Below are 26879 nucleotides of genomic sequence, written 5' to 3'. Positions count from 1 at the left end.
AGGAGTGACCTGATAGATTATTTCTTAAGTCTCCTTTGGGGTGTGAATGGGATGTCTTGGGGTCTGAGTCTTAAGCTGAATATACCTGCGATGATCAGTCTGAGCTTCTATGTTTTTTTGGTGTCTTGGACCTGCCAGCTCAAATCACTCTGAGCCCTTCCCCTAAACTTCTGTCTGCTTCAGGTCCTAAGTATGTAGACCCAAATTAGGGGATGCAGTGCTGAGGTTTCTGCCAGAAAGCCTGTAGTCCTCCTGTCTAAAATTGAGAGATCTCTCTTCCCAGCCTGGACACTGTGGATGCACTTGTTGAGAGCTGCTGGGGTGCAGAGAGGCTGGACCTCTGGGCAGGGGTCTCGCTGCCATTGATGGGAGCTGCCCTGGGAAGGTTGCCATCAGCATTTGTTCTCCACATTTATGACTCCTCTTTCCCACTCTGTAATGAAGCAGCGCTAACCAAGGAGAGCCGTTTCAATGAGATTGCCCAGGACAGTGGGTTGTCCCTTATGCAGTGTTCCTATTTGGCAGTGGGGCTCTGCAGTGTCCCCATTTTTTCACTGTGATGGTAAATGAGGCTGTCCTCTAGTTCTAGAGTCATCAGCTATACAAGTTGACAGGCCCTGTTTATTTTTAACAAACTTTACTGAAAGGAAACTAATGAATATTAAATAGCACTTTCTGGCTAAAATGTGTTAACTTATAAGGAGCACTGGTGGATAAAAATGAGTTTCTTTTTAAACTAAGCTTTGTAAATGTGTGAAATTCTAAGGTGGTGAATGATGCAGCTTCTGACAGTATTAAATATGAGGTGTTGAAAAAGGAGAACATGTCACTGCTGCTCTATACTGCTCTGGCATTGAATGGATTCTTATAAAAAGCATAGTTAGTTATTAATAAAAGAACCCAACAAACATGTGACAGTCTCCAACTAACGCTACTTGTCACCTGGTTTTGATATATAATATTAATGGGACTTTGATACTTGAGACATCATCCAGAGGTCTAAGATGGTCATTGCTGTTGTCTTAATACACATTTGGTCAGCAAGAGCAGCTGTTGTAGTAACAGCTTGATGGTGTGTAGTGGCTTTTCTGTGACTATTCTAAATCTGTCACTCTTGGAGAGGCTGCTTCTCAATGGATCTGACAATAAAGTTAATCCTACAAATGAGAAGCCCAGCCAGTCCTGTTAACGTGGCAAGTGTCACTGTGTCACAAGCTCGTGCTAATGAATCTAAGGCCGAATGCAGTTCAGTTGGATACTGTAAGAGGAACACCTCACTTACAGATTGCCAGTGTTTCAGAAATATGGTTGTTAACTTCCTACCTGGGTTCTGAAGTGATTCTCAAATGCCATTGAAAGCAGCATCATATCTGGAAAACTGAGGAGCCCTTGCTCACCCCATCAGTCTCAGGAAAGGTTTAATCCATCATAAAACTGTAAAGGGTAGAAAAAGAAAAATGATGAATGGAGCTAATTTTTCAATAGCACCTGCCTCCTTCACTGAAGTGTTAAATTGGTTTTTTGTTGTTTGGTTTTTTATTTTTTTCCCTGTGATGAATTATAGTGCAAATGTTACTTCAATTTATTAGTGGAAAGAGGCTGTCCAGAGTGTTTGTTCTGTTGGCATCTTGGTGGTACCAGTCACTGGATCTGAGCTGCTGTGGTCTGAGACTGTGCAACATCTCCTTGGCACCTTCATCCAGTCAGGGTCTCTCCTTTATCTGTCTGAAGCCTGGGTCACAAACAGTGTTTCTGAGGTGTCTCAGTGGTGTTTCTCTTATACTGGGGCATCCAATTTGTTCACGTTTGAATGTACAATGTGTGTGTCCTCTTCTGCACCCGTGCACCTGGGCCTGGATTTTGATATCCTTGCCACTGGAAGTTTGAAACAACAAAAGAAATAAGTACTTTTTTTTTTTGTTTCCCCCATAATATTGACCTCTAAATACTTTCTCATCTTGTTCTATTTTTTTTTTTAAAGTGGAAGGCTTAAAGTGTCCTAAAATACAGGTGTCATCTGAGAACAGCCATCTGTAGCTTATGAAGTTAACTGGAATTTTGCATACACAAAGCAAATTGCCCACTTAATTCATTTGGTCCCACAGGGGAGGGAAAATAATTGGGATCCAGGCTACAAAATCTACACAGAGAGTTGCCTTTCAGGTAGCTGTCTAGTTTTCACTTTTTAAATGTAAATAGTCAACCACAAATTTCCATATGCTTTAACTAAATAATGTTGGAGGAAGGAAGAAATTCTTATTTCTCCAAGTGACTTTTGACTTTGCAATGTGCCGGAAGAGTTCTTAATATTCCAATACAAAACCAACTAATTGCATACTGCTGACAGGAATATACTGGTTCCTCGAGGGGATCTAAATTTTAATCGGATTGTATTAATCTTGCCTTGAAACAGCAGAAGTAATTTAAACAGTCTTTCTGTCTAGTTATGGAATAATCCATTTGGAAAATTGAATTGTGTAATTTGTAATTGTTTTCCAGGTTTGCTAATGCAAAACTAGATTGGTAGCAAATTAAATGTTTAAAGTATGACCACTCTGCTAATAACTGGCTGTTAAACATTTATTTTAATGAATACTATCACTTACTATGAATAAAATGTCTGCTTTGAGGCTTTCAAAGAATTAAAGTAACTTGTCAGGACATTTTGGTATCTTCACTATAATGCCATACAGCGAGGCTCATTGCAAGGCTGTGGGACAGGTGTGTGTCCTTCCATATGGAAGGAGAAATCTTGTGCATGGCTCCACTGATCCTGAGTTGAAGAAGCAGCCTCTGAGAGTGGTGGTAAAAACTGAATCTCTAAATCTGGGAGTTATTCCTGGCTTAAATTTCTTTGATTAAGGCAGTGTTGGACTGCAGCAGGCTTATGACCAATGTGTCTGATTCTGTATGGGAGCAAGGGTAAACTAGCAGCTGGTGATTTTTCCCACTGAAGAAAGGGATATATAGGCATGACTGTAGATTTTATTTATATTTATATTTTTAAATAAATATTTAAAACTGTATAAAATTTTGGTATGTTATTTATGCTTGGTAAGTTAGACATGTACAGGCAAATCTTATAAGCAGGACTAGGCTGGAGTTGCAACAGCACTTTCCTTTAAATATTCTCCTGGTGTGTCCTGGGAAGTGTTCTACCTGTACACATCATGGGGGAAACTTTCAGGAAGCCAAGGCAGAACCATGAAGTCTTTAATTAAGATTAAAACACAAGATACTGGAAAACCATTGAATGTGGCAGTTGTGTAGGCAATAAATATCCTCCCTTGTGTTGTGCTCTGAAAGGCTACCCATATCTGAGAATTATTTACCGATTCAAACAGTAGTTCGAATGCTAAAGACCATTTTTAGTAAACTGTGTGTTTGGCATGTTTTTGAAGGGAATGGGAGAGATGGAAGAATTTTTGCCTGAGTGTATCTGGTCGGGGTGAAGCTCTGTCTGCTTGTGCTGTTGGTTGGGAAGTGGATTAATCCCTGTTCCTGGTTGAGAACTCTCTTACCACACAGCTCTGCAAGTATTTTAGTTTTTAATCTAATGAAATGTATTTCAGTTATATGGATTGTCATCTTAACATAAAGGAGGCTTGAAAGTAAAGGAGAGGGGAGAAATATGCAAAGAGAGGTCTTTAAGCTCTAAAAAAAAATGCTGTTCTTGTGATTTCTCTGTTAATACTTTCTTAGGTCTGAGATTTGTGGTTTACCTACCTTTTTAGAATTAAGTTTATAAATGTGCATTACTTATTAATTTCAGATAAATAAATCATACATGAATTAAACTAACCATGAAACCACTGTTTTGCAAGAGCCTGGCAAGAGGAGAGTTATTTTAGAAATGCAAAATAAAAGAGAAAACTTCAGCCTCAAATATTTGCAGGTGTTTGTTGTCTGTTCCTGGTTCCTTTCCAAAAGCGTTGGAGGGGACGTTAGCAGCCTGATGCTTCTTCAGTGTGAATTCAGTGCATATGTGCCAGACAATTTGAACCATCTGTTGCATAAGGGTGAACAACAGGAAGGCTATTTAGGCACCTGGGATAATGATGGCATTTTGAAGCACCTTGCTGGGTGACACAGCAGGTCAGATATCAAGTGATCTTTAGACAACTTGTCTCCCAGGAGTGCAGGTGCACTGTTGAGCCTTGGCAGCAGGAAGAGCTTCTTGGCTAAAGCTGGATCTTGCCAGAAGGAGCTATTACCATCCTGAAGTACCTCTGAAAGGTGACAGCAACTTCAGCAGTTCAGTCCCTGGAGGGAAGAGAGGGCAGATGCTTAATAAGTATACTTTTGCCAGGCATAAAAATCAGGTGCCACGAGGTTATGTCCAGGACAGAAGGCATGCATGAGCTGAAGGACTGAATTCAAGTGACTCTTCTGCGTGCTATCACTTTTGCCACTGACTTCAGAAAGAGTCCCAGTGTGCCAGATTTTGTCCATCTGTTATTCTCCCTGTGTCTGCTAGGTCTGGCACTGAAGAAAAACTTACTGTACTATACTGTTGCATATTACTGTAGATATTTGGACCCGGGCCAGAGGTCAGAATAGGGGGGGCTACCTGTCTGTCACATTTCAAAGGGAGATGCTTTGGTGTCAGCTTGTGCAGCTTAACAGAAGCAAATGCCATCAGAAAATCTTCAGATGCACGCGAAGGCTTTCAGACCATGCTCTGTGAAATGCCATTATACAAGAGCTCTCAAGCAGGCAATGCAGCACAAAATAATCCAGGAGCTGCCAAATGTTGTAGCTAGCTGGTCTCCAAATATAAATACCTTTTTTTTTTTTTTTTTTTTTTCCCATTTCAGAGCTAAAACATGAGTTAAAAAGGATTTGATGATCAGTGAAATTAATGACACAATACTATTGATTTTGGTATTTCTTCAAGATGTCATCCAAGGGTTGAAATCACCTGCTATTTTATTTGACCAGGCTGTGAGCCAGGGCTCTTGGAGTGTGTTTTTGGTATGTGGCTGCTGTGCTTTGCAGTGCAGGCAGTCTGCGTTCACACGGGGCAGGTGATTCCTGGAAACACTGCTGCAGTGTGTGGGCTTACATTGGGTCCCTGTCCTGTCCCTGCTCTGTTATTCCAGCATATAGCCCTCGGAGGTAGGGGCAAATTGATGAGAAAGGGAATTAGAATAGACCTTTTTAAACACATGAAAAAAAAATACTCCTGATATAATTTTGTTCATGTTCACCCAATCTCTGTAGCCTTTTTTCCTTCCTCCCTTCCCTGTACGCCCACCCAGACCCATGGAAAAGCCCATCAGTCTGAGTTGCCCCTGCACTAACACCCAGGTCAGTGGCACATTTGTGTGCTCTCTATCTTCATCCTCTGCTCTTATGTTGATTTAGGGAGAGTTTTTGCTTAGATGAATTAACTGCTGGTTGATAGCCCAGAAAAGCAAAATAGACCACTGTGAATACTGTGAAGGCAACAGATGAGAGATAAATAATGTCTTAGATAATCTGCATTGTCTTCTTCATAACACAGTACGCTTAGGAGGAGTACAGTAATAAAAAGCAAATGTAGGAGAAGGCATATTCAAATGAAAACAAATTTTTCTCTTCAGAATGTTGAACATTGGGATTTCAAGCATGAGCTGATTCTTGTAAAGTCTCTATTTGAATATATTACTCTGCATTTGAGATCACAAAGAAGTACTTCACTGCAGTAACTAACTGGCTTTTTAGGGGAATTTATAAGATGGAAAAAATTACTGCTATTCTCAGCTCCAAAACAATGATGGCATTATATTTACATCTACTTAATATTTAGTTGTTTCTAAAGGAGAATGCAGGAGTTGAGTTATGTTGTCATGAGGTCAAGTCACCCAGCCCCCATGATTCTGGACACCTTGTGTTTTGCACAACTCCCTAATGGTCCAATGAAGTGGTTGTAGCATAAAGTGGCTGTCCTCGCCTGGAGGGAGAAGTGAGATTGCTGTGCTGGATTATAGGATAGAGGAGGAGCTGCTGCCGAACTTTTGGTGAAACCTCTCTTGACTGAGAGACCTAAAGAAAGAAAATTCTTGGTTGCAAGACCTGGCTGTGGCTTCTGTCCTATTCTGTGTGCTGGGTGGATCTTGTTGGAATGACGAACTGCTTCTGATGTGAAGCTCTAGACTGGAGGGAGACTGCCGGTATGTGAGATATTGGCAGGAGCAAATCTCAGTCCCCATGGCTGAGTTCAGAGATGATGCAGTCCTAGAGCTGCAGTGAGGATATGACACATAAGCAACAGTGTGCAAGCATGCTGGAAGTCTTTGGGAGGGTGGGGTGAGCTGAAGATTGGAGTGCAGAGACTGGAAAGTGCAGGATGTCTCTAGTAGTACAGAAATGAGAGGAAATGGGTGATGAATACTCTGTGCCAGGGATGCAGGGACTGCAGGAGCTCATGCAGGGAGATTGGGCAGTAGCTGCAGCTTGCAGCCATAGTGAGAATAAAATATGACAACTTGGGGGATGAAGTGTGGTCTCAGGGATGTTGGGAGTGGTGAAGATAAGATGTACAAGGTTGGAGTCATAGTAAAAGAAACAGTGATCAGAAATGTCTCTCCTTTAGTGTAGGCAGACAAAGCAAATGTTTTAATCTTGTCCTTCTCACATTCCCAGTAGTGTTATGAACATCTGCTCCCATCTGGCCTGCAGGTGCGTGACTCAGTCTGACCACAGGGTCATTGGTGATACTCATTGGGTTGGTTGGTTGTTTTTCCTTTCCCAGCCTTGTGCAATAGCCAGCAGCCTCCCACATGGTCCAGTGTCCTTTGCCTCCCTGGGAGGATGTAGGGTGTCTCCCTGCTCCAGGGACTGAGGCAGCATCAGGGGCTAAGGGGGCATGGGCAGCAGCTGACCAGTTGGTACTTCTGAGCCTCTTAACTACTGAAAGTGCTTTTGGCTCCCGAGCCAGCATGGAGAGGCAGTTTACTATTCCCCGACTAGTATAAACCTTTCATGATCTCACAGCCCTGTCACAGCATCCTCAGGATTCATCATTCTAGAGACAATTACTGGGATATCCAGCAGTAGGAGTGTGACATGCCTGGTTTTAAGAAATGAGCTTTCCATTAGGACAATTCCTAGATAGCTAAATGATTCATTACCAGAATGGATGGCTACATTCTGCTTCTGGTGACTTTTGTACTTGTAGGTACAAAACTTCATTAGCACGTTCACTTGCACAAAATGTAAATGTACTTGGTATGAATGTCAAGGGAGTTGCTGTCCTGAATGAAAAAGTCTAGCTCTTTTTTTTTTTTTTCCTCCTCTTGCCTTTGAATCTTTTCTTGGCATATGAGAAAAATATACGAGAGGTGAACTTGGCAGCCGGCAATTTGTGCTTGACCTGTCATGTGCTGAGCATGATGGGAATAGGTTATGACAGATTTGTCATATTTAACAATGAGTTTGTCAGTGTCTTGTTAGCACTGGGGGATGTGCTTCCACCACAGGATTTCCTGGAAGAGTAAAAAATGCTCATGCAAAATTAAGCACAATTAGAAAGTCTCGGTTTTGACACTTCTCAAAATCTTGAACCTGGAGGGTATAAAAAAACTGAGTTCCAAATTTGTCAGCTATGCAGAAGGTTTGGAGTGTTCCTATGGGATGTTCCTTCCATTATTTCCTTCTGCTACTGCCCATAGAAGGAGTTTTTGGACATTGGATCTATGATTTATTTTTATTTTGGGGTGACGTTGCCCACCAACTGCTCTTTGTTCTGATCATTCACAGCAAGGTTATGTTTTCAGAGGTCTTGCTTGAAAATGTGATTTTCACTTTCTGTTCTTTTTGGCTGGAAGGGAATGGGCCACAAATTTACTCCAAGATTAAAGTGACTCAGGGTGAAGGGACAGAGAGATGCTGGCAGTGTGGTGGTGAACCCAAGATGCTCTCCAAGTGTGATTTCATTTGCTGGACCCTACAACACTCACAACTCTTTATACTTCCTGAGTCTTATCTGTAAGATGATTGCTGCATTTCTTTGTTTAGAGTTGACATAGTTTGATAAGAGACTATTCCACAGAACTAATGAGACCAAAGTAGTGAGGTTGTTAGACTGTAAAGCTTTGGGAACATGTCTGTTAAATTCTGCCCCCCCCTCCCCCACCCACCCCTCAGTCTCTCTCTCTTCAACTCCTACCATGAAGAAGAATCAGTGAAATGTTTTATGATAATGAATATTTAAATATAATTTCCTGATTCCCTGTCTGAGTGTTAGCTTTTATATTAAGGGGAATTTAAATAATGAAGAATTCCTCCTCAGTCAAATTTGGGATTGTTACTTATGGCTGTGAGGGTGAAAACTAGATATTTTTTAAATTAGACAAATATGAAGCAACTGTAGTCTGTATTTACGAAAGCTGTATACAAGGTAACAGATACATGTTTATTTTTTTGGTGTGAAAGCTATTTTTCCAATCAGATTTTGGCAACCAAGCAACAGAAATCTGTGTTTACAGGTCTGTGAATCTTTAAAGTGAAAAAACTTTCTAATAACTAAAACTGTGATTTTTTTTTTTTTTTTTTTAAGTGGACTATTCTAACAAATCCTCAACTTTCCATCAAAAAATAATTTAAAGAGCAGCTTTTCACCATTCTTACAGTTTTGTCCTCCATGATGAAAGCTGTACCGGAACAGGACTTGTTCTTCCAAATGGGTGAATCCTTTAGATTTTTATCTTCACCTCTCTTTGCTTCTGCTACATCAGGTTAGTTTTTCTCATGTCCTTCACATAAATATTTCTCAAACTGGAGGGAGTGTTGATTCTACCTGCCTCTTGGCTAAAGTCCTCTTCATATGGTGTTGCACTGAAGCTCACGTACAGGCGAGAGAACTGGAGGACGTGGCTGCTTCATCATCCAGGGTCTTCAAGTTGATTGTCTGAAGTGATTCATGTCAAGGCTGCGTTTCTTTAAGAGCAGTCATAGGTGTCTCCATGCTCTCTCTTCTTTTCTCTGTCCTTTGCAACATGATATAATTCTTTTCTCTCCTTCTCTAGTCAATAATGGTTATATATCTTTTCAAGCTCCTAATTAAAACTCCAAATTGTGCTTTTTCAGGTCACAGAGCTGAATAATGTGAAGAATATATTACGAATGCCAAAAAGCACAAAGAAGCATGCTGTTGGGATTTATTTTAATGATGACACATCGAAAACCTTTGCTTGTGAGTCAGGTGGGTAAAATGGCAATGCACATTAGAAAACATAAGAGCATTAATTGTGAAATTATAAACGTGTTATACCTACACACAGATTTTCTGGGCATTTATACAGAGCTTGAGGCAGATGAGTGGTGCAAGGTGCTGCAGATGGAGTGTCTTGGAACCCGAATTAATGACATTAGCCTTGGAGAGCCTGACTTGTTGGCATCTGGAGTAGAGAGGGAGCAGAGTGGTAGGTATATAAATGCTGACCTTTTAAATTTTTTATTGCATTGTTTTAAAGTCTTTTAGACTATGCGTATGAATATCAGAAATAAATTGGAGCAAAATTGTTTTTCCAAGCCCTCCTTCCTGTTTTGTGGGGGTTGGTTTTGTTTATTTGTGGTTTTTTTTGGGTTTTTTTTGTTTTTTTTTTACTGTTGTTTTTTTTTTAATTGGTACCAGAGATAAATAAGTAAGGTAACTAGAATTATAATAGCACTTTTCTTTCTCTTCTTTCTCAGACAAGTTAATTGCTTTGAGAGATAAGAACTATCTTTTGTTGTGTGTTTTCTTTTGTGATGTCTGTACAACAGTTTCAGTCTCTGACTGAAGCTCTTTGGCAGCATTGTGAGGGAAATATTTAAATAGTAATTGCATGCAAAACCTGAGCCCATGGCTACTTTACTTTCCTATGCAAATTAACTAATTACATGCCCAAATGAAATTGCAATGTATTTATTCATGCACACAATTTTATTAATTGTTTGCAAATATCAGGATTATGATAGTGCAGTTCTCTTCAGTGTCTGAATGCATGCATGAATGTTTGATGCCCTTCGAGTGCAGCATTCTGACTGCCCCAAACATGCAGTTTATTGGGTTATTGGAAGGAATTGAGTCTTTGTTTTTGAATTAATTGTTCTAAGTGAAAATAAGATGGACAATAGGAAATTCCTTTAATGACTTGCACATTTAATGGGCAGGGATTTTAGACTAACCTTTTGTTTTTCTCCCAGAGAGATTCAATGTGTATTTGATGCCATCCCCTAATTTAGATGTGCATGGGGAATGTACCTTGCAGATAACATTTGAGAATATCTGTCTTTGGGACATCCAGAATCCCAGAGTAAAACTCATCTCTTGGCCATTAAGTGCCCTCCGACGCTACGGGCGGGACCCATCTTGGTTCACATTTGAAGCAGGGAGGTAGGTGTGTGTTCTCTCTATTGTGTTGCTTTCCTCAGTGGTGCTGGGCGATGCTCTGGACCACTTCTGAAGGTTGTTGAAGGACATGAGAGCTTATCTTCAGAGAGAGGCTAGTCTGTACTCTCTGCTAAAAAAATATTTTAAAAAAATATTGAAACAAATATAAAAAGAAATTAAAATTGCAACTTGAATGGAAGCAGTTGCCAAATAAAAGTTCCTGAGGATGGGGGTGAGAGAGCTGTGGTACCCTGGGGGGCTGCAGAGTGGAGGCTGACAGCACTGTATATTACTGTATAGGGTTGTTCTTAAATAAAGGGTTATATGAGCCAGAGAATTGGATGGAGTGATCTGGGAAGAAAGGGTGAATATTGTTCCAGAAATTGTACAGTGTGAGCCTCTGGGAACAGAGTTATGGGCCCTGTAGTAGGAGAAGTGGAGTTTGAAGTTCAAGTTGAGTTCAAGTGGAGTTGAGTGCAAGTTCTTTCCCAAAAGTGAACTAAAGTAATGGAAAAAGGACTCCTGTTTTCCATTTGTTTGACAAATGGATTTCTAAGAAATCTGAATGCAGTGCTTGTTTTAGAGATGTTGTTCTGTATTTCTTCCTGCAGCTCAGTCTTAATGAGCTGAAGTCTGTGTGGCTGAAGTTGGAGCACTTGTTTATTGAACTAAACTATCAAATCCTTTCTAAGGGACAAGGGTGCATTATTTTAGATAAGCACATTAAAGAATTACAATAGTAAAAGAGAAACAGATCATACAATTAGCTTTTCTGGAAAGGGAAGAGGCATTTAAATGTCCATTCTCCATATTACAGCAGAATTTAGTCCTCTCAGGGGGGAAAAGGATACATTTTTTATTTAGCCGATCAGGCATTAGCCATGATAGAACAATGCAATTGGGATGCTGAAGATATATATTGTTGTTGCAAGTGGAAGACAAAACTCTGCAAAACTCATTACTCGGTGTTATAAGTCTGAAAGGGGAAGACAAATTAATCCTACCTGGCACAGATTCTAGATAGAGTCTAAATATTAAAAATCTGGGTCTTGAGCATGAACTCTCTAGAGCTTAAGCACTTATGATAGATCAGTGGTACTTAGCTGAGTCCCTGTTTGGTGAAAGCAATACAAATATGGGCTAAAATAGTAAGATTGGACCAGGGCTGATAAGACCAGTACACAAAGGCTTTTGGATAACTTTGTTCCATATTTCATCAACCTTTGTTTTCTTACTGCTTGTGCAATAGCGCTTCTAGAGCAACGTGGCAAAGTGCTTCTTCATGGTGACCCGTAAACTTAAGTCTCACGCTTGGATCCTGTCTGTTCTTGCTTTGGCAGGATGTGTGACACAGGAGAAGGACTATTCATCTTTCAGACCAGAGACGGGGAAGCAATCTATCAGAAGGTTCACTCGGCTGCTTTGGCCATAGCAGAACAACACGAGCGCTTGTTGCAGAGTGTGAAAAATTCAATGGTACGGCTGCTCGTTATGCTTGTTATTTCACACTGGGCACCAGTGAACAGTATGTTTTTTCAATGGGATTTTAAACTTTGTTTCACAGATAGTAAACAGTCTGATTATTTCTCTTATTAAATTCTGTTCAATTATAATATTTAGGGTCATATATATAACTGGGATTGCTTTTCAAGAATCACAATAACAGAGAAATTTATAGTCTTTGATTTTTGTGTTTGCAAAGCTATCAATAAGTGTGAATTAATATGGAGATGATAAGATCCTGTCAGTGCACACTCTGATTAGGTTATTTTGATTAATCAACGTCATGAGTTTGTTTGGAAGCATTTCTCATCAATCTATTTGCAAAATGTTGTGGCTCGTGCTCAGTTTTTCATTTGCTAATTGATGTCTACACTCAACGGATGATTTTGAAAGAGTCATATGGTTCAGATTAAACTATGGGGGAGGACTAGATGTTTGTCTGATCTCTCAGTGGATGTCTGTTTTCCACAAGTGCTTTTTGTATCTAAAACTTATTTTATTATTTTATGACATGCATGATTGGTAGGAAATATAGAAGTGTAAGATGCAAAACTAACATACAGATTGAGAACAGATGGTGTGATATCTCCAGAAGCGTTATGTCTAAGGAAGGCAGTTTTATGGCACTTGCACCTAATGTGTCTCAGGATCTTAGTACTTTTTTTTTTTTGTCATGAAGCTCTAGAGTGAAAAGAAATGTTCTGTTTATCCCATATCACAATTGGTCTTTACACTCCAGGACTCACAGAGTTACCTTGTCTGCAAAATTAGTATCCTGAAGATAACAGGCTTTCTGGAACGTATAAAATGCCCAGAATGGACAACTGTGGAAGAACTTGGCTGTTTCAGGCAGTAGTAATTGGTTTATGAAATCTGCAGCAAGACTTAGGTCTTTCTCTTATTGTAAACATAAGTGCTGCTGTTATCCACATCCATGTCTAATCCTTTCAGTAATTCTACTAACATCTTGGTTTCAGGGATAATTTGTAGTGATGAATTATTCCAGTAATGACTGGATGACCCAGCTGAGATGAAACAGAAAATTCCATTACTACTTGTGGAAACTTAAAAAAACCATGAGCATGGATGTTGAGGGAATGGAAAAGGCAACAAATTGCCTTAAGTACTTGAGTTTCTTTTGTTCTTCCACTTTCTTGGACTTGAGACAGAATGGAAGCCAAATACATGATAGGAAAGTTTTCTCTTAATAACAGTCCAATGAGGAGGAGCAAATGAGGAGAGGAGGAGCTATAGGAAACTCTTTCCAAGCGTCTCAACCAATCTTGTGGACTGGATGACCCATTGCTTCAGTCAAACATGCAGACACATGGGTAATTCTGTCATTTGTAGAGCAGGTGGGATAACTGAAATGGGAAAATTAGGAAGATTCAAGTCTGTTTCTATGTGGGTCATACAATGTCTTTAGTTTCAACAGGAAAGAGACTAGTTAGTGTTTTTTATATAGCTATATTTCACACTATGTATAGTGTAATATACCAGTGTTCAGTTCATGCTGTTCCATTAACTTCTAGCTGCTGTCATTAACATGTGGTCATTTCTGTAAAGCCCGTGGGAGAGTGCTGTGTCTGTGGTGAAGTACTGACTTGGAACCTTTCTTGTGACAGCCTCTGCCCTGTGTGCATTTAGATCACATGCTTTTCCCAGCACTCCCGTGTTCACTAGGAAGAACTTGACACTTCACTTGCTTTCTTTCAAAAACGTTAGAACTAGCAGGTGAACTCTGCAGCCAGCTGCACTGGCGTTTTTCCCTTTTCCAGTAAAGTATCATCTAACACCATCCTTGCTGGTTTTGACTTTTGTTTAAAAAAAAACCTTTATAGTTCTAACCAATGAAGGGATTTTTTGTTCAAAAATATCCAAAACTACCTAAGTTGAGACAGATGGGTAGATCATACAAGTATTCAACAGTACCTAAATTGAGCAGATTAAAATTATCCTAGGCTAAGTCAGCATAACTAGCTAACGTTTGTAGCCCACCAGAATCAGAAGTGATTGAGTAACCTGTTGAGAGCACAACTTCATTTTCAAAAAACCAGAGGTAAGTTCAATAACAGTAGTGAATAGGCTTACAGGCAATTTCATATTTGGTAGTTTTCCGTTTATGTAATAGCATCTTTAATAGATGATGTCTAGTGCTGTGCTGTAAGATTTCCATCTTACAAGTGCCAGTAGACTTAACAGATGCACAGCTGCTATAGATTTCAATAGAGAGCAGCCACACAACCTCTAAAAGCTTTTTGTGTTCAACCACAAACCCTAAATCTAATTTTATAGACCCTAGAGTGCTAAGCAGGGGATAAAAACGTGTTCCTGGTGAACTGAAAGTCTTGTAATTTAGTAGCAGAATGTAATTATTTCAGATGAGTCCATTTGCCCCTGAATACATTTCTCAAGTCTGTCATAGAAACATTGTCTGGTTCCAAAATAGACTTGGTGGCCTCTCTGGGCTTTAGGGACGCTCAGATGTAGAAGTTTAGGCGGGGGATCATTATATCAGTGTAGAAATCAAGTGGCTTATTTTGCTGTTTACAAAATATTTGTAAAGTACACCTTTGTTCAGATTGATTGGTTTCCCCTGTATTTTTCTTCTGCTTTTGAATACTTCAACAAGGAGTTCATTTTAGATGCTTGCACTTTATACTCAGCTGTCTATTTTGTTTCTGTCTCCAAGAATTATTTACCCTGTATGAATGTTCGTATTAGTGAAGCTTGAGCTGTTATTTACAGAAAGGGTAAATAAAAGTAGAAAGTAGGAGATACCGAAAGTGAGAAATTAAGTCTACACTGAGTGTCTTCTGTTTCCTCGTGTAATCCTGACCACTGCTACATCAGTGATGTGATTATCCAAGACTGAGGTGAAGATGGTGTTAAGCTACCTGATGGCTCCTGGAGCCTGTGCAAAAAAAAAAAAAAAAAGGGGAGTTGAATGTCCCATGCTGATGGAGCGAAATGAAGCTGCCAAATAATGTTGAGAATGTGGGCTATAATCTGTCTGTCACCTCCCTAGCAGTCGCTCTCTTTATATTACTGTATCTTGGTTCAGTTTGTGACTGTAACTGGCTCTGGCTCTTGAAATGCATGTGGAAAATTGATGCAATAGTTGTTCCTCAGCTGGGAACCTCACCCTGACACTTTCTGTTAATGTGCTGTTGCTCTCTGGCGAGGTCTGAGCATATGCTGACCAGAGCCTGTGACACTTTCACAAGTGAGTTTCATTTATTTTCCTTTTCAGTGAATTCAAAGATCTCTCCCTTTTCTCTTTTAAAGGGAAGAAAGAGCTGGCTTTGCTTAGCAGTGCATGAAGCCACTCTGGTCATTTGGTAACTCATCTCATCTAACTGCTTCTTTCCTTTTACTTTTGCATTGCGAGACAATGGAAAGAAAATATCTATTTGAGTTGTATTTTCATGAGTGTTTGGTTGCCATGAAAACTGACAGGAGCAGTGCTGTGACATGACTGCTGTCATTTTATGCCTGCTCTCAGTTCAGGTTGGTTTAAAAAAGACATTACAACTTGACATCTCACTGAAGTAATAACAGTGAGCTTCCCAGTTTCAGCAGCTAATGCTCAGTGCTTCATAGAAAGATATTATCAGCCAGTCACCAGCAGCCTTCCCTGACTCTCTTCCCCTCTCAGTGACTCAAGTGTGCAGTTTGCACTAGATCCATCTGATGTGCGAGTGCATCTCTCCAGGCTGGAGCCTGCTCTTATCTCTGGCCATTTCCATGGAGATTCATAATTAAGAGTGGAAATGGTACTCACTAACTTTTGAAATAAGAGACGCATATTGAGTATTAGGGTAAGATGGATAGTAGTCAAAATGGCAGCAATATGTTAGTGCTCTTCAATTTCTGTTTTGTTTTTTTTTTAATTAGTTTGCCGTTCTGCAGTTTTGCTGTAATGAATTTAGCAAATGTTTCTTAAGCAATTATCATTTTAGTTGATTTTGATCATATGAATTTGCTTCACTAAGAAGAAAATTCTCCTGAAAACACAGTGAGCACAGTCTTCTCCAACTGAGGATCTCAAGATGAAAGTTTACCTAGTGCAAGTTCTGGAAAACCTTTGAAAATTGGATTGTCTAGCTTGAGGAATCCAACTAAACCTATCAAATCCTAAATAATCTCTCTTTTCTTTCCTTTTGGAGCCACGTTCAGAGCTAGCATGGGTGAATGCTGGTGTGTGGATGCTGTGGCTTTTGGGGTGTGGGGTTTTTTTGTTTGTGTGGGTGTTTTTTTGTTTGGTGGGGGTTTTTTGTTTGTTTGTTTTTTAGCAGGCAGTGGTTTTACCTCTAACACAAGTTTTGCTGATTGTTAAGGTGGGATCCAAGAAAGAAAATACTTAATCTTTCCTCCCTGAGCCCCCAAGACTTCTGGGAACCAACTGCACCCTGTGTTCACCCAGAGCTGTGCGTTAGCCCAGCAAACTGACTTAGTATAGCTCTGTACATCTCTCATCCAGGTGACAAGAAGTGACAAGAGGTGGCACAACAGTTCCCCAGCTGCTCTTGGCACTGGCTGTTAATGGCTGCGAGTGCTGCTTCTCCATCCCCTTTCCTCTGTGGATCTCTGCCAGCCACTGGAGCTGTGGAGTGGCTTTGTATTGTCCCTCACACTTCCCACATCTCTGCTGCTTCTTTAGTTTGAGTGTGACTTAACATAACTTAATCCCTGCCACGTGTGCAGGGAGCTGCATTTGAACTGCTCTGGGGATCCTGATCTCCTTTCAGGTTTCAGCATTCTCCTTCTTCCCTGGGCAGAAGAGGGCGAGAGGCTACAGATTAGGTGCCCTCCAGTTAACCAGTTATTTGTTGTATTAAGGATATGTGGAGTCGCGCGTCCTGCCTGGCGCTCTGCTCGCAGCCTTTGCTCATGCATGTTCCAGCATATCAATTCGGACTGTTTTCAACCTGCTTATGGTGCTGGGTGCTTCTGCAGCATAAAGCCAGGTCATTATCAAGTTATTCCTACTCATTCTCTTGCCACAGAGATGCAGTAGGTTAATTGTGGGAATGAAATCAATCATCATTAAAGCTACCTTTACTCAGTCTGAGGTGTTTTGATGAAATACTGTGTATTCAGGACTTAACATACTAATTCTTAACTCCACCTCTGGGTTTTTAAATTTTTTTCCCCTGCTGATTGAGTTCAGAAGGGACACCCCTTCTGGCCCCTTTCTGTGTTTTTTTTCTAACCTCTCTCTAGCTGTGTCTCTTTTTCTTCTCCCAAGATAGCCTATTGGTTTTTTGCACTCCTCCTGACAGCTGAACTGTTGCTCACACTGCCTTAGCTTGCTGTCCAACTCATCAATAAATGGAACCACCAAAAAAAGTATCTACAGCTGGGAAATGCCATCTTCACAATGCTCTGCTGATTTTTATTGCCAGTAAAAGATCCATCATTGTTTGTTTCCATGGTGCTGAGATGTGTGTGGTGACACTGCAAAGGATGTTGGGACTTTAGTGAAGGAGCTGTAATAAATAGGCTGTACAATGTAGGTGGAACCTTGCATGATGCAGTGATTCACATCCAGCTGATGTGGAGGTGACTGTTCTAAGAGTAGGAATTGATCTGGGTTTGGTTTGGGTTTTTTTTGCCTTCACATCACTGGCACAGTGTCCACCGTAGAGAGAGGAGGTTGAAGGTAGATCGCATCTCTGAATAAGCTGGAAATGGGTCTCTTTGGATTCAGCCAGCCCTCACCTCTTTTCTGTGCTTGCTTTGTCTGTTTTTGCTCCAAAATAACTGATCTTCTTGTAAGCAAGTTCCTTAATCTCAGGTTTTGTGAAACTAAAAGGTAAGAGATTGCTTTTTTGTAAAAAGCTATCTTTATAAAATATAAAAGTCGAGTGCAGTCTTGGTATGTTTGAACTGATGTTTTCCTGAGCTCTGGGGGGAGAATTTTAGCTGTACTGTGAAGCTGATGATAAAATACAATTATTTTTATCAACTTGCACAATATATCTTATTAAATTAACGGAAAAAATGCCTTAAAGTAGACAGTTCACATATACCGTACTTAACACAAAAATATAACTAACAAGGGGCTGTGATTATGTAAGAAAATGTAGCTGAAGGCCCTGTATGGAGCGGGAAGTGTGGGATGAGGCTTCCAGCAATGCACTGCAGCCCACATGCTCTCCTCTCAGCATACCTGGACGTGCTGTTCAGTCAAGGAATTTAGCTTTAGGATTCAGTTACCTCCTGCACTGAACTCCTGTGCCATCCAGCTGGCTCATTCCTCAGCTATAGGAGATGGGAGATGAACAGAAAATACTTCAAAACCAACAAGAAGAACTTGTCCTCACCTGTATGAAACATCTCCAGTCAGGTTCTCAATGTGCTGAGGCTGCATTTAGCTTTGGGAAGTTGCTTGTGCAGCTGGCAAGAGCCTTGGATGCCTTGGCTACTAAAGGGGGAGCATAGCAGCACTTTCCTATTGTCCACTGATCCCCGGTTTCTGTTTCAGCTGCTTGAGTTAAAACTCCCCTCAGGGGAAGCAGTGCTGACCCAGGACCAGGGGAGCAGCAAGGTGAGCTTGGTGTGGAACAGCAGTGTGGCCTCCTAACCCGAGTGGTGTGTGCCCATGGAGACTGACCCCCTGCCTTATGTAGGGTGGGCAGAGGGAGGGAGAGAGAGGCTGTGCTGGCAATATCAGTAGAAGTCCTTGCAGCCAGTGGTCATGCTGTTCTCAGGGGATTTGCAATAAACACGACTGTCTCCTTCACGTCTGTTTACTGCTTTGCAGCTTCAGATGAAAATGAGCGAGCGAGCTGTGTCCCTCAGCACCATGGTGCCCTTGCCCCGCAGTGCCTACTGGCAGCACATCACGCGACAGCACAGCACTGGCCAGCTCTACAGCCTGCAAGGTAAGGGGCTGGGGTGGAAAGGGTCAGAGCACAAATTGGATAACGACATTGTTGAAGCATTTCAGTGTCTGTCCATCTTGATGAGAGCTGATGCTTGGTCTAAGCCAGTTGCCACTGCTGTCTAGGTGATGAAGAGAAGGGCACATCCCACCATAAGATGGACAACTTGGCAGAGGGTTTTCACTAGGAGGTACTCTTCTTTCCGTTGGAGAGGGGCCTTTGATTTGAGAAGTTTTCTGACCATTGTTAGGTAAACAAGAAGTTACTGTCACAGGATGACCAGTTACCAAGGTTGCCCAATCCTTCGTGCTACCAAACTCTTTTAATGGCCCCTGATTTTTTGCCAGACTTAAAACCCTTTGGTTCCCCTCTCCTTTGGATGTCTGCCTCATGCTAAGAATGATGCAGTCGTCATTATTCATTTTGTGTACTTGCTAACGTTCAACCAAAACCACTGCGTCCTCGAAAACAGCTGAGTTAGGGAAAGTTAAAAGAAATGGCCACAATAAATAGCTCTGGAAAACTGTTGTTTGAACAGCTGCAATGCTGCCACCGTGCTTTGTAGCGGGGCCTGAAGATGGGCAGATGTCTTCTCCAAATCCCCTCCCTGTCGTCAGCCCAAGGGCCAGCACAGCTCGGTCGCCTCCTGCCGGAGACCCTCTCCAGGCTGCAGAGAGGCAGGAGTTGCTCCAGGCAGGGATCTCCACCTGCTGTCCCTCCGTGGTCACCAAGAGACATCTAGTGGTGACCAAGCATGGAGGGGATGCACCACATCTGCAGGATGGGTGGCAAAAGGGGCTCTGCAGCAGGGCTGACATGAGCCATCTCTGCCCGTGTGGTTCAGAGTGTGCTTCAAAACTGAGCTTCAATCTCCTGAGAGAGAGAAAACAGCAGCACCAAACACCCACTGTTGTTGCTTTGTGCTGCTTTTCCCAGAGGAACCTCTGGAGCAGGAGCTGTACCTCTGAGGAGCTGGTCCAAAGTCAGCATCTTGTAATCATGCATGTTTTTAGAGTTTTGGGTTTGGTTTTTTTTTGTTTTGTTTTTGTTTTTAAAAAAGCCCATTTGTATTTCCAAACACACTCTTCCACTCTAAGCTCCATGGATTGGCTGAGTTAGTGTTTGTACAGAAGGTGGTGAGTTGTGAAGTCAGGATCAGGGCATTACTCAGAAAAGCCAGCAGAAAACAGCCCAAATGCTTAATAGAGGTGCAGCAACCTGGAGTATTGAATGGAAGGAGCCAATACCTGCCATAACTTTATTTTCATAATGTATGGAGTAAAGGCTGAGTTTGATTAAACATTTGGATGATAAAGAAGGACTGAAGCAGTTTCCCTTCACCATAAAGGCTCAGCTTGGCCATCAGGATATGGGTTGTTTCTTTGTCATCTCTGAAGGTCAGAGCTAGGGTGTGCTGCACCAAGGGACAGCCCTGCTCTTGGTGTCTCATCCTGCTGCAAAAAAATCCACAGGTAAACCTGTGTTTAGTAGAAAACCTGAGGAGCAGGCACTGCTTTCTAGTTCTGACATGAAGCTATCATTTAACAACATCAAGCATTCAGAAATCACTAGGCAGATATATGGATTGGAAAACTTTCAGAGTCTTTTTTTTTTTAAGGTTTCTTTTTTACCTCCTCTCAGATACTAGGAGTTTCACAGGGAATAATGAATGATAGATATTTATTTTACTTTTTTTAATAAAGCCGGAGATTGTAGAGGTTAGCACCTCCAGAACATGGAAGATCACAAGCTGTGATTCAAAATTACAAGTGCTGGCAGCCCTGACCTATATAGCTATATTCCATTCTGGTCCTCAGCAGATTTTTCAGCAAATCATAAAAGCTCCTATTTGTCCTTTTTCCTTTTTTTGAACACTAGAGGGGGCAGGCAGCACGTGAAAAGCCCCAGCTAAACCTGGCAAATATTTCAGAGGAGGGATGAATAATAAAAGCAGCACTTACGTGCCTGTTCAAATTTGTTCAATAAATTAGGGCATGGGAAGATGACCTGCTGGTGGCAGCCCGTGGCACAGGAGAACAAGTCTGCGTGCAGCACTCTGACACAATCAGTGATTTGGGCTTACTGTGCCTTACTGTAGAGTCCTTTATTAAAACAGTAATTCAGCATTGAGTTGACACAAGATAAATAGACTGTATGGGTACAAACCACTTGTTTTCAGAAAAACAGCTTGCTTGTTAAACTGGAAAAAAAGGATCCTAGGAGATTGTCATCGTAAGAATGGGGTAAAAGTCTTTGTGAAATAACTAAGCCATGCAGCCAGCGTTGTAATTAGGAAAGACACTGAAATCCTTGTCTCCTTCAGCAGTCAGGGCTACTACTTCAGTGGTGCCCTGAGCACCTCTAATTAGATTAGGCTGCCAAAATGTTGAAATGCTTCAGTTACTACTGGGAAAAGAAATATGAAATAATTGTTCTGCTGAGTTGTGTAATTCTGTATGGATGTAGCAGCATTCCACTCACTTGGTGGTAGTGGCATATGAAACCTTGTATGCAAAAACTTTCTTCCACCAAAGTTGGAATTTATGATTCTGAATTGGCTCTCATCCTCTTTTCTAATGTACAGAAAAGAACTGATGCTAATATTGTGAGCTGAGTGCATTTCTTTTGTTTAAAATGCCAAGTCAGAACTTTTTAAAACTTAATTTGCTTTGTACAACTCTGTTCATATGGAACTGTGTGAGAAAATCTGACTGGAGATGTTTCTGAGGTGGAGCAGTGGGTTAAGCAGGGATAGGTTTAATTAAAAGGCTGTATCTGTAGTTCACATAGTCCTTTATAAAATGCTGAATAAGGTGCTTATGTTGTTTTCTTTTTTTGCATCTGACTTGATGAAGATGTTTCTAGCCCAGTGAAGCTTCATCGCACGGACACTTTTCCAACCTACAGGTCAGACCATCGATAAAGGACTGTAAAGAACTTTGCAAACTCCTTGTTTTCTGACAAACTGCCCCAGTGGATGACAGTGATGATGATAAGCAAGGCTGGGAAAATGTAAAAATTCAGGTTGGATGAAAAATTCTTGCAATACAAAGTTTTTTTTAAACTTTGCCAAAAGTTAGAACTATTCTGTAGATACTGGGGAGGGGAGCAAAACCAACAAGCCCTCCAGTGTTTCTTTTATATCTTACAGCTAGACAGAGAAGAAAATACTCCCTAAATATTTCCAGATGTTTTTGTATGATAGGTATGTTGTAAATATGAGACTTTCCTGTTGTACTGTGGTTCCATTTTGTCTCTTACAGCTGTGTGTTCACTGCTATCAGCTGTATCATCCCTGTTTGTTGTAATGCTTACCTTCGGTTATCTACATTATTGTTCAGCCCAATCCTTGACTTTTGAAATGTGGCCAGTTTTAAGCAGCTATTGGATACAGTTTTTCCTTTTTGAAGCCTGATGAAGATTTGATTGATTTCTTTTAAAAGTACCCTCTCTATCTTCTATTTCCTGTATTTATTTCCATCTCTGTAAATGTTTAAAATAAAAAAAATCCCACTTAATTTGTGTACAGTACTTTTTGTTGTCACTATCAGCATCATGCACAGAGCTGCTGTGGAATCACTAGGGCATGAGAAGGGGGATGGAGGACAGTGACTTGCTATGGGTCCTTCCTTCCATGTCTAAAACCACACAACCACTCATTGGGTGTCCTAGTGAAAGGGAGTAGTAGATGCAACAGGAATCCCAAAGTACCACAAATCATGTTTTGGCAGAAAGCTGGTTTTTCTGGTTTGTGACAGTATCCATGTTAGGTACTACTTTCATTGATTGGCACCAGCATCTTTTTAACAGCAAACAGGCTTTTCAGAAATAGCATGGTTGAGTACTGTGTGCTATGCCAAATGGTCAGAGATGTCGAACAGCTGTAGATAGAAAGCTCTGGTTACCCTGAGTGCAAATGAAGCACTGCACTTAGCAAGGTGTAGTTAAATCATTTTGTTAACAAGCTCCAAGTAAGAATGCCTTGTCAGGTTACAAGTCAGACTGATTGTCTCTAACCATGTAATTCTTGCTCACTTCAGAAGCTTAAGGACTAGGTCTTATTTTGATTATGCTAGTGAGGAATACAGTCTCTGCATATTTTTCACTGAAAAAATACGGGATACAATTCTAATGATAATTTAATTTATCTAGGCACATGTAATGTTGTTGGCTAATTTTTCACCAAATATCCTGAAAGAAAAGTAAAAGAATGCAATGGCCAGAGAAGATTTGTAGAGAATGAACATTTGTTCATTTTTGTAGAGAAAGAGTTAGCACAGGCTAATTTTCTCATATGGCAGAGGTAATGGTCTTACAATTTGAGTAAAAATAGCAAATATCTTGGCTTTTAATTTTGAAGTTTCAAAGCAGACTACAAGGACATGATGTTGATCATGAGCCAAATGGCAACTAAATGTAGATTTCAGAACTATATTCACAGTTACAGTGAGCTGTACTCAACGATGCTGTCAGTGTTCAGTGCTAGAGGAAGATATCCAGAGTGGTGTGAGGCTTCCAGTCCTGGTTAATCACTTGGGTGGAGTAGTAGGGAGTGTGCTTGTTAAAACTGTAGGTCTATAAAATGGGAAGGAAGGACACAGGAGTACAAGATTAGAATACAAAATGATCTGGACCAATTGAAGAAATGCAATAGGGACAAGTGCTTCTAAGCACGGCTAATTGACTACACAATTACATAGTTGGAAGAGAAGAACAGCAGCCCTTTAGGAAGGGATGTAAGGGTTATAGCAGATTACAAGTGGAACATGGGGCAACAAGGCCATCTTGCTGCAAAACAACTAAATGTCATAAGGGAATGTAAAAGCCTTTAGCTTTCAAGACAGCTGAAGTAATTCTTCTGCTCTACTTAAGGCTGGCAAGGCCTCAGCAGGAGTCCCATATGGTGGCTGATCCCAAGCTAATGTGCTCAGCTACTACAAATAGCCGTGCCCTGTTATGGTGCTGACATGTTGGGATAGTTCAGCTCTTGAGTTGCACTGTGTGCTGTATAATGTCTTCACCTTCCTTTAATAAACAGACTTTCTTTCCAGGAATAAGGAAGGAGCAGATGTTTCCAATTCAGTTCAGCCTTTCTGTTTTTTACAGTGTCCTGAAACAACCGGTCACTCCAGCAAGATCTTTTTTAACTGGTTTGGGCTTAGGATCTGTATATCAGTTCAGTAAACATGTTATCAATTGTGAAGTAAAACACGGGGAAAGTGTAAGTTGTTGGGTTTCTGCATCCAAAGGGTTGGAGGTGAAGGAGGCTTTCAGGGAAACAAACCGAACAGTGTCATGAAGGTAAATGTGTTTCTGAAGGCAAAAAATCAATATGCCATCATTGCTTAAGATGCAACATAGTGCAAAGATAAGCTTAATTTATTGTAAATGAGGATTATGTTCACTTTGTTAGCAGTTCAGCTTTGAAATATAAATAAGAGATTAAAAGGCATGTTATGACTATTCGGTCTTTATCTTTCAGGTTTACTTCTGCCAATGTATTCCCTTTAGAAGTGACAGCATCTGTTGTTTTATCATGGATATGACAGTTCACTAAATGCTTTTATTCACCTTTCACTCATGCAATGATTGATATAGTAGGACTATCTGTGGTTGAACAATCCAATCACAAAGATGACAAAAAAAGCCACTCTAACCTTGGCCTTTAAATGAAGGGTCATTAAATCAACTAGGTCTGATATTATTTTCTAGTGAAACTGTCTGTGAAGGATGGAAAAAAAGGCCTAAAAGTAACTTTGCTTTAAATGACTCTGTATATGACACAATATCAAGAAGCTGTTTTGTTTTAATTTGTGGTACCAACAAATGAAGTCACTTAATCTTTGCATTATTGCTGACTCATTTAGTTAGCAAGGTCATTAACTGAATAAAGTGAGAGAGTTTGCTACTTGTATAGTGACTGGGTTTATGGCAAGAGAAAGATCTTCACTGCATTTGGACTGTACAGCAGCAGATTGCGTGTGTACAACACTGAGATGATGATGCCATCACATGTGTCAGTTGGATGCCAGTGGTACCTGATATGCTGGTGAAAACAGATACAGAATTGGAGTGGAAATCCTTCAGGTACTTGAACTACACTCTGTCCGAAGAGATGTAATTCAGAAAATGTGCTGCAATTCTATTTGTAGAGCTATGGGGCTCAGGGTTACAGTGGAATTCAAGGATCAGTGTGAGACAAATCCTTGAGAACCATTTTTCTCTAGTCTCTGCCCCACACACAGGCTCTCCCCATTAACAGGACTTCACAAGGGGTTTTTTTTGAGCTTGTTCATATGTAAAAAGGATGATAATTTTGTGGACTAGTTTCAGTTGCTCCACCAAATTCCAGCACAGCCTTTTCTATCCTTCAACCTTGTTCTTTCTCGAATGTCCACAGATCTTCCTAGATAACTTTTTCAAAGGCACAAAAATGTTCTGCAAAGTCATCCAAATGCGCAGGTCTTTGGCTCTTGTGTAACCTCTCCCATTCATATGGCTCTAAGTATCACTGTGTGATTTCTCAGACAGATACTCTTCAAAGACTGGACAGAAATGCTGTACCCTCTGGTCCCTTTCATCCCACAAAAGACCAGTGGCCAACCTGCAAGTCATAATTGTGGAGATGGAAGAATGTTTTAGGGCTAGAAGAAGGGATTGGAAGAGAAAGCATAGAGCTGCTTACCCTACTTTTCAAATCCATGCTAAGAAAACTTGTTCTATCTTTTTTTACCAGCAAACTAGTAATAGCATGATGGGTAGATGGAGATGGTCCAGACTGCAGCATAACTTAAAGCATGACCTTAAAAGGCTAATCTTGGAATCAAGTACATTAGGGAAAAAAAATAAAATCAAGACTTCAAATTACATTTCTTTTTCTTAGATTCTCTTATTACAGGTAACAGAATGCAAATGCCATTATCTAAAATAGCATAGAGGGCAATGTAACTACTGTAAATCATTGTGCTGCTGAGAGAAATGGGATGGCTGACATCCTCTCCATTTCCATTTTATAGAGGGAGATGGAGTCACACAAAGACTTGCCAAAAGTTGCTCAAGACCTCAAGGTATTTTCATCATACTTCAAAACTTTTGTTTTGTTTGCTTGGTTGGTTGCCTTTTTTTTTTTTTTTTTTTTTTTTTTTTTTTTTTTTTTATTTAAATTTTAAACAAATTTTTTTTTTTTTTTTTTTTTTTGCTTGACTAAGATTTAACAAAAGCTTTTTCTTCCTTGAGGGAGGGATGGTAGCAGTTTAAGTGAATTGTTTCAGCTTTTGTCTGAGTAAAATGGCTTTATTTTTCATGCCTGTATTGTTAAATTTTATTCTTAAAATTGTTACTATTTAGTTCTGCTTTTCCTTCATACACCTTACAGCAGAAAAGCATCATTAATATTTAAGCAGATAAATATCTCTTGAAGTTTGTGACTTGCACTGAGAATGTCATTAATTTAAATAATCACACAGATAACATTAATGCAATAAGAGTTGTATGAGAGTCCTGTTGCTGAGCAATTCTGGTGAGTGCATAATAATATTGCTGCCTCAGGCATTGAGATCAGGGGTCATGATGTGGTATTTCTGTGTATTCATTAACTTTCACAAGGGCAGATTGATCTTCTGTTTCCGTGAACACTAATGAACCTTTTTCTTATTTTTAGGGAATATCCTATCACTACCACTAGCCATGTAGTGTTTAAAGAAAAGCTGTTTTCAAACAGAAGGCTCTAATTAGAACTTGGGCTTCAGCTGTATTGATTGCACTACACTTTCTCTGTGGATTTAAAATGCTAGCGAATAAACCTGTCAGGAAAAAGTTTATTGTAGTGGCTTTTTCTTCAGTATTTAGCCTATGCATTGTTCTAGTTCTTGACAAGCCTAAAAAAAGGAATTAGATGCTGAGACATTGAGGATGGTTTGGTTTGTATATGAGTATTTTTCCAGCTGTCTGTCTTTTAAATACTATGGAAATCTTAGAAATAAAAGGTGCAAGGTGTTCATCATACTCTAAGCCATCTAAAAACAGTTATAGTCTCTCTGGTGACATTAATTCCTGGTCTTCCAACCATACAAATGTGAGAAAATATAGAAAGGAATAACCAGAAATAGCTGTGAGTGTGTTTGGCT

General features: G+C 40.3%; 1 protein-coding gene across 1 annotated transcript in view; it reads left to right on the top strand.

Annotated features, from left to right (window-relative positions):
- The window catches only part of DOK5 (docking protein 5), a gene marked incomplete at its 5' end in the record, with an annotated part of 23536 nt that extends 1860 nt beyond the window's left edge, over window positions 1-21676 (top strand). The window contains 7 exons of the mRNA XM_010165949.1: window positions 9073-9187; window positions 9288-9407; window positions 10174-10363; window positions 11701-11836; window positions 18354-18416; window positions 18633-18753; window positions 21609-21676. Coding sequence (XP_010164251.1) covers window positions 9073-9187; window positions 9288-9407; window positions 10174-10363; window positions 11701-11836; window positions 18354-18416; window positions 18633-18753; window positions 21609-21676 — 813 coding nt within the window. The remainder of the gene's footprint in view (window positions 1-9072; window positions 9188-9287; window positions 9408-10173; window positions 10364-11700; window positions 11837-18353; window positions 18417-18632; window positions 18754-21608) is intronic.
- Window positions 21677-26879: the final 5203 nt, after the last annotated feature.

Source organism: Antrostomus carolinensis, unplaced genomic scaffold (assembly GCF_000700745.2).
Source record: "Antrostomus carolinensis isolate BGI_N321 unplaced genomic scaffold, ASM70074v2 scaffold18304, whole genome shotgun sequence".
Classification (NCBI taxonomy): Eukaryota; Metazoa; Chordata; class Aves; order Caprimulgiformes; family Caprimulgidae; genus Antrostomus; species Antrostomus carolinensis.
This window is presented reverse-complemented; position numbering and strand designations above follow the sequence as displayed.